At 45.3% G+C, this 13,104-nt stretch overlaps 1 protein-coding gene across 2 annotated transcripts; it reads left to right on the plus strand.

Annotated features, from left to right (window-relative positions):
* Nucleotides 1–1,474: 1,474 nt before the first annotated feature.
* On the plus strand, nucleotides 1,475–12,464 carry kmt5b (lysine methyltransferase 5B). 2 transcript variants are annotated; one of them, XM_061068079.1, is made up of 10 exons: nucleotides 1,475–1,804; nucleotides 5,790–6,045; nucleotides 6,124–6,271; nucleotides 6,412–6,577; nucleotides 6,660–6,769; nucleotides 7,089–7,255; nucleotides 7,370–7,389; nucleotides 7,487–7,623; nucleotides 7,707–7,906; nucleotides 8,757–12,464. In XM_061068079.1, exons 2-10 carry the CDS (start codon nucleotides 5,877–5,879, stop codon nucleotides 10,259–10,261), a joined length of 2,622 nt encoding a protein of 873 aa, XP_060924062.1. In that variant the 5' UTR covers nucleotides 1,475–1,804; nucleotides 5,790–5,876; the 3' UTR covers nucleotides 10,262–12,464. The 2 variants fall into 2 exon arrangements, with proteins under 2 accessions (XP_060924062.1, XP_060924063.1); XM_061068080.1 differs by lacking the exon at nucleotides 1,475–1,804 and adding an exon at nucleotides 1,864–2,125.
* The last annotated feature ends 640 nt before the right edge of the window (nucleotides 12,465–13,104 follow it).

The raw sequence follows: 13,104 nt of genomic DNA on the forward strand, positions 1-13,104 counted from the left end.
TACTTTTGTGTACATCTGACTGTCACGGTTTGATGAGGTTCTACCTTGTTTTGATGAGGTTCTACCTGGTTCAAATGAAGTTTGACCTTGTTTTGATGAGGTTCTACCTGGTTCAAATGAAGTTTGACCTTGTTTTGATGAGGTCCTACCTGGTTCTAATGAGGTTTGACCTTGTTTTGATGAGGTTCTACCTGGTTCAAATGAGGTTTGACCTTGTTTTGATGAGGTCCTACCTGGTTCTAATGAAGTTTGATCTTGTTTTGATGAGGTTCTACCTGGTTCTAATGAAGTTTGACCTTATTTTGATGAGGTCCTACCTGGTTCTAATGAGGTCTGACCTTGTTTTGATGAGGTCTTACCTGGTTCTAATGAGGTTTGACCTTGTTTTGATGAGGTTCTATCTGGTTCTAATTAGGTTTGATGAAGTTGTACTTTGTTTTAATGAGGTTGTATCTGGTTCTTATGGAGTTTGATGAGTATCTACCGTGTTTTGATGAGGTTGTATCTGGTTCTAATTGGGTTTAACCTTGATTTGATGGGGTTCTATCTTTTTCTAATGGGGTTTGATGAGGTTCTACCTTGTTCTAATGAGGTTTAATCTGGTTCTAACGGGGTTTGATGAGGTTCTACCTTGTTTTGATGAGATTCTATCTGGTTCTAATGGATTTAATGAGGTTCTACCTTGTTTTAATGAGGTTATTTAGGGCCCGAGCACTGACATCAAAGGTGTCAGGTGAGACCCTATTGAAATTGTAAGGATTATTATTATTATTATTCAGGCAAATGAATTGGCTTTTTGAGGGCTTTAACATGCTCAACTGACCAAAATTTGCAGAAAGATAGAAAGTGGTGAAAATTTACGTATTCTGAAGGAATTTTCAATGGGCGTCGCCAAATGGCTCAACGGTGCCCCCGAGACCCCTGGAACGTGTTCATATTGACCGGTCTTCACAAAAATCGATATACAGGTGTATCATGACCAGACAAACAAAAAAGTCTTTAGGTGCAATTGGAAAAACACAACAGGAAGCCTGCTATTTTGCATTTAGTGCATATTCCACATTTTTTCTTTGATGTACTTGTACCAGGATTTTCATCGTATCAACTTCAAATTGAGATGAGTGTCATCACAACAAGATGGAGATGAAAATCCTTTGATTTCAGTCTTCCTAGTTCAAAGGAAACTTTATGTCTTTATAATTGGGTTTGATGATGTTCTACCTTGTTTTAATGAGGTTCTACCTTGTTCTAATGGGGTTTGATGAGGTTCTACCTTGTTTTAATGAAGTTTAATCTGGTCCTAATTGGGTTTGATGAGGTTCCACCTTGTTTTAATGAGGTTCTACTGAGGTTCTCCACAGGGTCAGGGCCACAGGCAGAATCACCATCAGTATCCCTCCGCTGGATCCGTAGGAAGCGTAAAGAGGTTTGTTTATGCAGAACTACTTTTGTGTACATCCGACTGTCACAGCCACTAACTCGATACCGACCTCCGGCCTCGTGTCAGTACCGGAGTGAACCCGTGCTGTGTCCCGGGCTGGTTCTGTGGGCCGGACCGGCTCGCGGGTTCTGTCTGGTTCTCGTGTTTCCGTCCACACGCCGGACAGCGGCTGCGTGCTGGGATCTACTTTCTTCAGGATGGCGGTGCTGCGCCTTTCTCTCCCTCTCCCCTGTGCTGCGCCGCCATCTTGAATTTTAATGTTAATTTCTAAATAATGTGTTTGCTGTGATATTGTGGTCCAGGCTGCGGACCCGGGGCTGGTTCCGACTCGCTGCAGGGGGTCGTGCTGTGCAGAACCACACGGTGAGTACCGGGGGCCCGGGCGGCTCGCTGCGGAGGATCCGGGACATTTAACGTGAGAACGCGTGAAAACGATGAGAGGTTCCTCCACTGTTCTCCTGAGAACCAGCAGAACCTCCGCGGGTCCATCCGCTGCGGTTCTGTTAGAACTCCTCCGCATCGGGCCGGACACGAACAGCAACTTTTACTTCCCTTTAGTTAGCTGCTAAGCTAGCGAGTAGCTTCCACAGCAGCGGAGCTAGCTGCTAGCGGCGGGGCTCCGGCGGTCTGCAGGCGGGCAGCAGGTCGCATCCTCCCCGGGACGTGGAGCAGAGGACCGCTACTGTGGGAATACTCTATTAATACTCTATTAATACTCATCTTCATATCTTTAAAGTGATAAATGCGGCCTGTGCTGAGTGTGAGGGGCTGATACGGTGCTTTTGGACTTTGCTAGCTAATGCTAAGCTAGCAACCTGCGGAAGTTAAGTTTGAATCCAGGCGCTGTGAGATCGGGTTTGTGTTGTGAACTCATGATGAACAACAACACGATCTGATTTATGTTTTATTAGAATGTTCACATGAAGAAATGAGCCTCGTGAGACGTGGAGTTGGTGTGTTATTATAATGACGTTTCATGTGTGTCGTTGTGAACCAGCGGCTCCATCTTTGTGTTATCGTGTCTTTGTGTTGAACGTGTGAGCTCCTGGTGTTTGTGTAACTTCCTCCTGTGAAGCTTCATGGACCACGGACCGGCGGAGGAAGCTCGTCCCCGCGGCCGAGCATCTCCCCGGTGCCTCGGCTGCTCGCTAGCATCGGGTTAGCATCGTGCTAACGAGGGGGGGGGGGCGGCAGTTGTTAGCAAACAATGCTGCGGGAGACTCGAGCCTCAGCTCGGCCTCATCCGGTGCAAGGGCCCGGTGTGTGTCCCCGGGTCTCTGTGTGTCCCCGGGTCTGCACCTCCCCGGCCCGGTGTGTGTCCCCGGGTCTGTGTGTGTGTCCGGGTCTGCACCTCCCCGGCCCGGTGTGTGTCCCCGGGTCTGCACCTCCCCGGCCCGGTGTGTGTCCCCGGGTCTGCACCTCCCCTCCCCGGGTCTGCACCTCCCCGGCCCGGTGTGTGTTAGCTTTAGCTTCCAGCTAATGGACTACAGGTTTAATGCAGCGATTACTAATGAGCTGTTGTTGCTGCGACGGGTTCACGTCGCTTGTGTGTCCGTGGGTCCAGAGTGTTGTGTAGGTCCTGCAGCTGGAACGTGACACAACGACGTGTGAGTTTGTGACAGTAACACACAGAAGCACTTTATAGAGAAACACGGACGTTACTGTTGCACTTGACAGTCCGCCAGTGCAGTACTCGGGGTTACCACTGAGCGGCGCTGCAGCAGCTGGAGGATCAGCTGGGACTGGAACCACGATGTGAGCTCTGTGTGATGGAGCGGCTGTCTGTGGTTACTGCTGCTGGACAGAGCTTAAAAGAGTCTAACAGAGTTTAAAGAGTCTAACAGAGTTTAAAAGAGTTTAACAGAGTTTAAAAGAGTCTAACAGAGTTTAAGAGTCTAACAGAGTTTAACAGAGTTTAAGAGTCTAACAGAGTTTAACAGAGTTTAAGAGTTTAACAGAGTTTAACAGAGTTTAAGAGTCTAACAGAGTCTAACAGAGTTTAAGAGTCTAACAGAGTCTAACAGAGTTTAAGAGTCTAACAGAGTTTAAGAGTCTAACAGAGTTTAAGAGTCTAACAGAGTTTAAGAGTCTAACAGAGTTTAAGAGTCTAACAGAGTTTAAAAGAGTTTAACAGAGTTTAAAATAGTTTAACAGAGTTTAAGAGTCTAACAGAGTTTAACAGAGTTTAAGAGTCTAACAGAGTTTAACAGAGTTTAAGAGTCTAACAGAGCTTAACAGAGTTTAAGAGTTTAACAGAGCTTAAGAGTTTAACAGAGTTTAACAGAGTTTAACAGAGTTTAAGAGTCTAACAGAGTCTAACAGAGTTTAAGAGTCTAACAGAGTTTAAGAGTCTAACAGAGTTTAAGAGTCTAACAGAGTTTAAGAGTCTAACAGAGTTTAAGAGTCTAACAGAGTTTAAAAGAGTTTAACAGAGTTTAAAATAGTTTAACAGAGTTTAAGAGTCTAACAGAGTTTAAGAGTCTAACAGAGTTTAAGAGTCTAACAGAGTTTAACAGAGTTTAAGAGTCTAACAGAGCTTAACAGAGTTTAAGAGTTTAACAGAGTTTAAGAGTTTAACAGAGTTTAACAGAGTTTAAGAGTCTAACACAGTCTAACAGAGTTTAAGAGTCTAACAGAGTTTAAGAGTCTAACAGAGTTTAAGAGTCTAACAGAGTTTAAGAGTCTAACAGAGTTTAAGAGTCTAACAGAGTTTAAGAGTCTAACAGAGTTTAAGAGTCTAACAGAGTTTAAAAGAGTTTAACAGAGTTTAAAAGAGTTTAACAGAGTTTAAGAGTCTAACAGAGTTTAAAATAGTCTAACAGAGTTTAAGAGTCTAACAGAGTTTAACAGAGTTTAAGAGTCTAACAGAGTTTAACAGAGTTTAAGAGTCTAACAGAGCTTAACAGAGTTTAACAGAGTTTAAGAGTTTAACAGAGTTTAACAGGGTCTAACAGTATAAGAGTCTAACAGAGTTTAAAGAGTCTAACGGAGTTTAAAGAGTCTAACGGAGTCTAACGGAGTCTAACGGAGTCTAACGGAGTCTAACGGAGTCTAACAGAGTCTAACAGAGTCTAACAGAGTCTAACAGAGTCTAACAGAGTCTAACAGAGTCTAACAGAGTCTAACAGAGTCTAACAGAGTCTAACAGAGTCTAAAGAGTCTAAAGAGTCTAAAGAGTTTAAAGAGTTTAACGGAGTTTAAAGAGTCTAACGGAGTCTAACAGAGTTTAACAGAGTCTAAGAGTCTAAGAGTCTAAAGAGTCTAAAGAGTCTAAAGAGTTTAAAGAGTTTAACGGAGTTTAAAGAGTCTAACGGAGTTTAACAGAGTTTAACAGAGTTTAACAGAGTCTAAGAGTCTAAGAGTCTAAAGAGTCTAAAGAGTCTAAAGAGTCTAAAGAGTTTAACAGAGTTTAACAGAGTTTAACAGAGTTTAACAGAGTTTAACAGAGTTTAACAGAGTTTAAAGAGTTTAACAGAGTTTAAAGAGTTTAACAGAGTTTGACAGAGTTTTAAAGAGTTCTCGGCCTCCTCCTCTCACACATTCACTCCTCCACGTCTGCCTGAGTGAACCCCCCCCCCCGACCCCCCCCCCACCACCTGTCTCCCCAGACGCTGTTTCATGTATCGGTGAACACAGCAAGTTGACGAGGTTGTTTGGTATCGTTTGGATTCTTCTGGTGTGAAATCTGTACTTTTAAACTTTTCCTTATTGTTAAGGGGAACTTTAACATATACATTGTGAACAGATCAAAGAGTATACAAATATAAATAATGCAAACGTATGAACCAATTTACATAGCAAGCTCACACAATAACTTACTAGAATAAGTTATCACTAAATAAGAGTTCCAGTGCTTAATACAGTGACATGCCCGGTGTCAGAACCCTGGTGAGAAACACTCTGCTCCTGTAGACTGGAGTTTGCAGCAGCCACTAGCTAAATGTTGTGTAGAGAGTGTGTTGTGTAGAGAGTGTGTTGTGTAGAGAGTGTGTTGTGTAGAGAGTGTGTTACCACCACAGTTGTGTCATGTTAACTCTGCACAGGGATGTTAAGTTGCCTGTAAGTTCAGAAGCTGTTTCAGTAAAGCGCTCCGGCTCTGACCCGAGGCAGCGGAGTCTGAGTTGAGAAGGAACTCGTTCCTGATTCCAGCAGCCGAGCGAACTCCCACCTCACTGAGAAAAGTTCTCATCCTCAGTTATGAGTGAATATTTGTTTCCCTCAGTCTGAGCTGTTAACACCCCCCCCTGCCTGTTTCCATCCAGTTAACATCTGTATATCTTAAGTCTGATGTAATCCAAAGTCTTGAGCGTGCATGTTGTAACATTTGTTGCTTCTGCTCTGCTCCCAGGTTTCAAACTTTGGACCACAGACTTCCCCACTCGCGTGTTTGGTAAACTCAGAGACTAAATGCAACGGGACCCGGGGGCTTGTGGGCATGAAGTGGTTGGGCGAATCCAAGAACATGGTGTTGAATGGCAGACGACACGGAAACAAGTTGACCAGCGAGCAGCCTGTGAGCCAGAGCCAGACTCGCTCGCAGCACTCCCAGCGCACGTCGCTGCGCCACAGCAAGACGCATCCCAGGAACCGGAGATGTAGCCGCAGTGAGTGAGCCCCGTGTGTGGAGAAGTGTCTAGATTCTTCAGCATTTGCGTGTTGCTAAGCCTGTTTGCTGTTGACAGGGTTCAGTGCAGCCAGTCTGGAGGCGGAGCGGCGCTATGTGCCCTCCTCGGGGATGACTGCCAAGGAGCTGTGTGAGAACGATGATACGACCACGGGCCTCATCCTGGATCCATATCTGGGCTTTCAGACTCATAAAATGAACACCAGGTCAGCAGAGTCATCACAGGGGGATTCATGGTGCCGCAGTGTCTTCAGTCACTTTCATTAACCTGCACACGCGTCTTCTCTTTAGATTCAGGTGCCTTTCACTTCATATTAGTGTTTCTGACGTGACTGTGTCCCCACAGATTCCGACCGATTAAGGGACGACAGGAGGAGCTGAAAGAGATCATCGAGCGTTTCAAGAAACACGACAACATGGAGAAAGCTTTCAGAGCCCTGACAACCGGAGACTGGTCCCGGAATCTGTTTCTCCACAAGACCAAAGCCCACGAAAGGCTCTTCAAACAACATGTAAAGATATGATTGTGTGTCTGCTGTGTGGCTGCCAGCACCAGCGTCCACACTGGGATCACTAACGTTGTGTTTGTCACAGGTGTTTGTGTATCTGCGGATGTTTGCCACAGACAGCGGCTTTGAGATTCTCCCTTGTAATCGTTATTCATCAGAGCAGAATGGAGCTAAAATTGTGGCAACAAAGGAATGGTGAGTTCATTCTGCTGTGCTGCACAAATATCTACGACTGCAACTTTTTTCATAATTTATTAGCCTGTTAAATATCGCCCATGGTTCCATCTGCAGATTACATGTGTCCAATCAGCAGCTTTAATAAGAGTTATTAAAACATCAACCCCAACACCTTGGAGGACCTGGATTCAACTGTTGTGGAAACAATCTATCAATCAATGAATGTCTATTAATTTTCCTTTTATTGACAAATCAGTGAAGTGAACCTTACAGACATGAACAGATCTTAAAGTGTGAAAGAGTAACTCCGCCTCCTGCTGGGATCTGTTCTCCACAGGAAGAGAAACGATAAGATCGAGTACCTGGTGGGCTGCATCGCCGAGCTGTCGGAGAGCGAGGAGAACATGCTGCTGCGACACGGGGAGAACGACTTCAGCGTCATGTACTCCACCCGGAAGAACTGCGCTCAGCTCTGGTTGGGCCCAGCTGCCTTCATCAATCACGGTATTCATCTTCATATCTCTGATGATTGAGCATCGTTAGAGCTGCAGCTACGATTCGAGATGATTCAGCAGAAGCGTGGCACTAATTTGTCTTTTCTCCCTTTTTCTCCTGAAGATTGTCGACCAAACTGCAAGGTAGCTTCCTCTGTTCAGTGTCTCTGAGGAAACTAAGAAGCCACCGCTGCTGTTGAACATGAGAGTAAACTAACTCGTTCTTTTCTTGTTCCTTCAGTTTGTGTCGACAGGACGAGACACGGCCTGCGTGAAGGTTTTGAGGGACATTGAACCGGGAGAGGAAATCTCTTGTTACTACGGCGACGGTTTCTTTGGGGAAAACAATGAATTTTGTGAATGCTATACATGTGAACGGTAGGTGTAACGACAGATGCACTGTAGGAGCTAGAAGCCCTGGGAGCTGTGATGACGTTTCATTCCATGTTGTTGTCGAGCAGACGGGCGACCGGTGCTTTCAAATCCAAAGCCGGGCTCCCGGTGGAGGTGCCGGTGATCAACAGCAAGTACGGGCTGCGGGAGACGGACAAGCGTCTGAACCGGCTGAAGAAGCTGGGGGAAGGAAACCGGAGCTCGGACAGCCACTCGGTCGGCTCCCACACGGACGGAGACTCTCAGGAAATGCCAAATACACATCAATGTAAGTCCTGCTGCTGCCAGGGTTCAGAGTTCAGGGTTCAGGGTTCAGAGTTCAGGGTTCAGAGTTCAGGGTTCAGAGTTCAGGGTTCAGAGTTCAGGGTTCAGAGTTCAGGGTTCAGAGTTCAGGGTTCAGAGTTCAGGGTTCAGAGTTCAGGGTTCAGAGTCCTGCTGCTGCCAGGGTTCAGAGTTCAGGGTTCAGAGTTCAGGGTTCAGAGTTCAGGGTTCAGGAGGAAACTGTAACAAGCAGAACGGTGAAGGCGTTTCATGAAGGTTATTCATTCACATGAACTATAGCTGAACAACAGATTTAATACTGTACAGGCATGAATAATCTCAGTGTTTTTTACAGTCATTTGGGGCAGATTTGTCAAAATATATTTTTGTACAGCAAACCCAGCCAACATGTATAGATAGATAGATAGATAGATAGATAGATAGATAGATAGATAGATAGATAGATAGATAGATAGATAGAATCCTTTATTAGTCCCACAGTGGGGAAATTTGAGGGTTTTACATCAGCAGCGCAGGCACAGTGCAACAAGAACAAACGAAAGAGCAAAACAACAAAGTAAGAAACAAAAAACAACAATGAGCAAAAAGAAAAAGTAAACAGTCAAATAAAACCAAATAAATAGTAAGTAGTAGAACAACTGACCAATACAATTAAATAATTAGATAATTAAATTAAATAATTAAATAAATTAAATTGCAAATATTGTGTTGTGTGTTAATGGGGTCACAGCTGGTTATACAGTCTGACAGCAGCTGGAAGGAAGGACCTGCGGTATAGGTAAGTTTCAGATATTGTTAATAATTCATCATATTCAACACATTTCTCTTTTCTACAGCTGCCAGGAAAAGAACATCCTCATCTGGCCTGAAGTACAAAAACAGGACTCAAACCAGACAGACTTTGTCCCGAGCCCTAACTACCTCATGTTCCAAGCAAGGGCGTGTCAACAGCAACAGGGTACCAAAGAGACTAAAAGCCCAGTCCAAGCCGTCGCTGGGGAAGGTCCAGCTGCGGTGTCGGAGGAGGGGGGGGGCAGAGCCCAAAGCGTTGGCCAAAGGAGAGACCTGCCAGCTGGGTCTCAGGGACCCCAAGGTGTCGCTGTGTAAAGGTGTCACCGTCAAGAAGGAGAAGGAGGGGCAGGAGCTGGGGTCCCGGGGGTGCCTCACCCGGCACGCCGCCAAGGAGAACGGGAACCTGCCGGCGGTGCAGAGCGGCGAGGGCGGCCAGGGCTCCACGTACAGAACTCGCAGGTCCACGAGGACCCAGGGGAAAGCCCAGGAGACGGCAGCTGGCGTTAAGCTGGAGCCCAGCGCCATGGACGGCTTGAGCCCGGTCCCCGGGGGAGTGGTGATCAAAACCGAGCCAGCCGACCTGGAGGAGTACCTCCACCACGGAGCCGGCCTGGAGCCGCCGGCTCTGGAGTCCGGCTACGCCCGCAGAGGCTCCTGCACCGGGCGCAAACGCGTGTCGCGGATCAGGGCCGAGCGGACCATTAAATGCGAGAACCCGTACGGCGAGCCGTTCATGCCGGTGGCTGCCGGCCACGCCCCTAACTACTCCGACTGTGGCAACGTGCTGCTGAGCATCGCCGAGCGCCACCGGGACTTCAACGGGACGGCCAACGGCAGCAAGTCCCTGCGCAGGGACAAGAGCAAGAGCGGCTGTCGGTCGCAGGACAAGGGGAAGAAGAAACGTCAGATCACACGTTACGATGCTCAGCTGATCCTGGAGAACAACACGGGCATCCCCAAGCTGACGCTCCGCCGGCGGAGGGACAGCAGCAGCAGCAAAACCAACGACACCAACGACGCCATCGGCTCCTCCAACCTCTCCGCCTCCGCCGTCAACTCCGCCTCTTCCAGCAAAATCAGCATTAAGTTCAGCAAAGAGCACGACAAGGACAAAGGCAGCACGTACATCGCCAAGCTGAACAACGGCTTCGCCCCCGTGGTGCACAGCAGCTCCACCAAGCTGAAGATCCAGCTGAAGAGAGAGGACGATGCTCGGAGGACGTCCCAGGCCCGGCCCGAGCAGATGTCCTACAACGGGGACACGGGTCCCAGTCTGGAGGCCCGGAGCGGAGGACATCGGACCCAGAACGTTCTGGCCGAGCCTTCATCTGAAGAGGAGGACGATGAGGACGAGGATGAGGATGACGAAGACGACGATGACGAAGAGGAGGATGACGACGAAGACGACTACTTTGACAATGAGTTCGAAGACGATTTCATTCCACTTCCTCCAGCGAAGCGGCTGCGACTCATTGTGGGAAAAGACTCCATAGACATCGATATCTCCTCCAGGAGGAGAGAGGATCAGTCCCTGAGGCTCAATGCATAAGCTGTGGAGCTCATCACTCCCACTTCCCTGTAAATAAAGACAACTCGCTAATCAACTGTTGTGTTGATGTAAAAGAAGTACAGTAATTTAAAAACAAAAATTGCTGAAAAATTGAGAATCTGAATGAACGTTACTGGAGGGAGTTGTTGACCTAAAGCAAATCTCTGTTCTTCACTTAACTTGTTTTCATCAGTTCGTGTCATTTTAGCTCTGATCAAGACAAATGAAATCGATCAAGCTGAAGTGCAAAAATTTATCTTTGTTGTTTCTGAACAATTCGGCCTGTTTGAAAAGTGAAAAACAAGGATTTGTTTTAGGTCGAACTTTTCCTTCCAGTGAATGCACTTGTTATATTCATAATGGACATGGATATTGTATAAAATGTACAGTATGGTGACTATCCCCTCTGTCTCATAGGCAGGTTTTTATTGAAGTTTAGATTTTTGTCTCATAGTTTGTAAGTTGTGTGGCGCCCCACGCTGAACGTGTGGTGCGCTCGGTCCAGAGGCATTCAAAGATCCGGGTGCCATGTTTCCATTATCCTGAAAGAACCACTTGAGATTCAGTGAATCATTAATAATCCGCATTATTTATTGTTTAAGTCAATCATCTAAAACATTATTCATATAAATGTGACACTGAAACTTTTTATTTTGATAGATTTGATTCACCAGGACAACGAGCATCTCCCCAGTGAAGCGTGAGCAGAGGGAATCTGTGGGTTTTACGTTGGCTCTCATTCATCAGATGAAAGAATTGATGGTGTTGCACAATTATTTTCCTCTGTCGACACCAGCAGCTCATCCAGAGGCTGCGAGTGAATCCACTAGGCTGCAGAATTCAAATAAAACCAAGCACACGAGGTTTATAATCACAGATGGAGGGAAAGGAAATGGACCTGAGTTTTTGCAGAATAATGGTCACATGGCACACGTGGTAGTTCACCTGGTTACAGGTGAGAACATGGTTCTCCACATGTTAGGCTACCTATATGCTTTTCTAAAAAGTCTCTAAAAGTAATGTACAGAAAGACTGGCTCATGTCCCTCAGCTAAACCATGACCGTTCCTCTCAAGTCACGTCTTACTCTTTTCTACCTAAATCCAGATGTTATCCAGAGCTGCAACTTGTTCATTGTCTTTGATTTTAAGGAAATATGTTCAATTCTCTGGTTTCAGTTTCTCAAATGTGAATTTGTTGTTTGATTTGAATCTTCCGTGGTCATCAGTGATTTTGTTTATCGGTCAAATGGAAACATTTGAAGACGCCATCACACGTTCATGAATCAATAATCCAAACTGAGGTGTCGTTGCAGCTCTGACGTTAACCATGTACATCCGAGTTCTGAGGAGGGAAGTCGTGTTGTCTGAAAATGTTTCTTTTTGGAATAGAGTCATATTTTCTTCTTTTCTCTGTGGTGCTACTTTTTTATTTCCATGCAATGTTTGAGTCTCTCTCCTGTTTCCTGTTGGTGGGACGAGGCAGCGTTAACTTTAAAAGGCCAGAGCAGAAAAACATCAGTCTTATCACTTCTATCTGATCTCTGTGGTTTTGGTCACATGAACACGTATATTTTCAGTTTCCAAAATGTCAAAACAACTGTATCCAACAGCATTCGGTGCCTTAAAGATCTTTTTGACACATTTAGACCAAATTTGTGACACAACCAATCAATGAGGAATGAAATCGTTGAAGCCATCTCCCTGAAACATGACTCAGCAGCTTCAGTCCTTCTGTATATTATTTTGTGTTTGTTGAGTGGAAGTCGACACATCAAGGGATCAACAGTGGTTTTGAATGTTAACCCACTTTTCTTGTGTTAACACGTACTGTTCATATCACCAGCAGCTAATCACCGTTCTGACCCTGGCTCAGTCTGCCCCCCCCCCTCGTCGGACGTCTCCATCCTACACTGTAAACTGTTCCAGGTATAACGTCTGTGTGGTCTTTGTCCAATAGACAGCTGTCGGGATTTCAAATTGATTAGAAAAAGGCAAAAAATCTAAAAAAAAATCAAAGGCAAAACAAATGTGAATAGTTTGCGGACATTTTAGCGTGTTGCGTGGGTAGTGGGAAACGTGTAAAAAGAATTCAAAGTGGGCAGTGCATATATTGTCCCATATGTAAATCATGTGAACACATCTTGTACTTATTTAACAGTTTTGAATACTTGAAAACTATATAAAGTTTCTTTGTGACTCTTGTGTTCTGAGCCTGTTTCGACATTTGCTGGATTTTGGGGTGAAAGTGTTTTATTTTTTTATAATGTCTGAAAACTGTCCAAACCCATACATAATGATAATTTACCATATGTATAAAAACAACATGATAATTATCAGAGTTAATTGTTTGAGTAACTTAACAAAACCTAAATTTATGCACAAAGGAAGGGAAATGTACATTTTACATTTTGCTTGAGACTTAACTTCAAAGATAGAAATTAAAATGTTATTTTCTGGGATTTATGATTCTTTTTTCTCAAGGTCTCAGATTCTTCTCCAGATTAAGTACGATTCATTCTGTCTTTTCTTCCGGTTTAGAGCCAGTGAGAAGTCTGGATCTATATCTTTCTATTCTTCAGTCATTCTTAAAACCATCTATGCTATTTATATCTAGGTTCTGTGGCTCATGTTTCTCCGGCTGGACGCAGCTGCCTGGGCTCTGGAGTTTCAGGGTTCAGGCTCTGATCTGTTTCTGAGTTCTTCTGGACTCTGGCTCCAGATGTTGGACCTGATCTTCTGGAGCTTCTCCATCAGCTTCTAACGCTCGGACCACCACACGGGTCACTCTGTGTTTCACCTTCCACATCTGTTCTGTATGTTCTTGGTTCTTCTCATGCTTCTT

This window comes from Limanda limanda, chromosome 3 (assembly GCF_963576545.1).
Source record: "Limanda limanda chromosome 3, fLimLim1.1, whole genome shotgun sequence".
NCBI lineage: Eukaryota > Metazoa > Chordata > Actinopteri > Pleuronectiformes > Pleuronectidae > Limanda > Limanda limanda.

Coding starts and splice junctions, on each gene's coding strand:
- kmt5b (XM_061068079.1), top strand. CDS start 5,877: ATGAAGTGGTTGGGCGAATCCAAGAACATGGTGTTGAATGGCAGACGA. Junction 6,578..6,659: donor AAAGGCTCTTCAAACAACAT/GTAAAGATATGA, acceptor TGTTTGTCACAG/GTGTTTGTGTATCTGCGGAT. Junction 7,256..7,369: donor AGCTGCCTTCATCAATCACG/GTATTCATCTTC, acceptor TTTCTCCTGAAG/ATTGTCGACCAAACTGCAAG.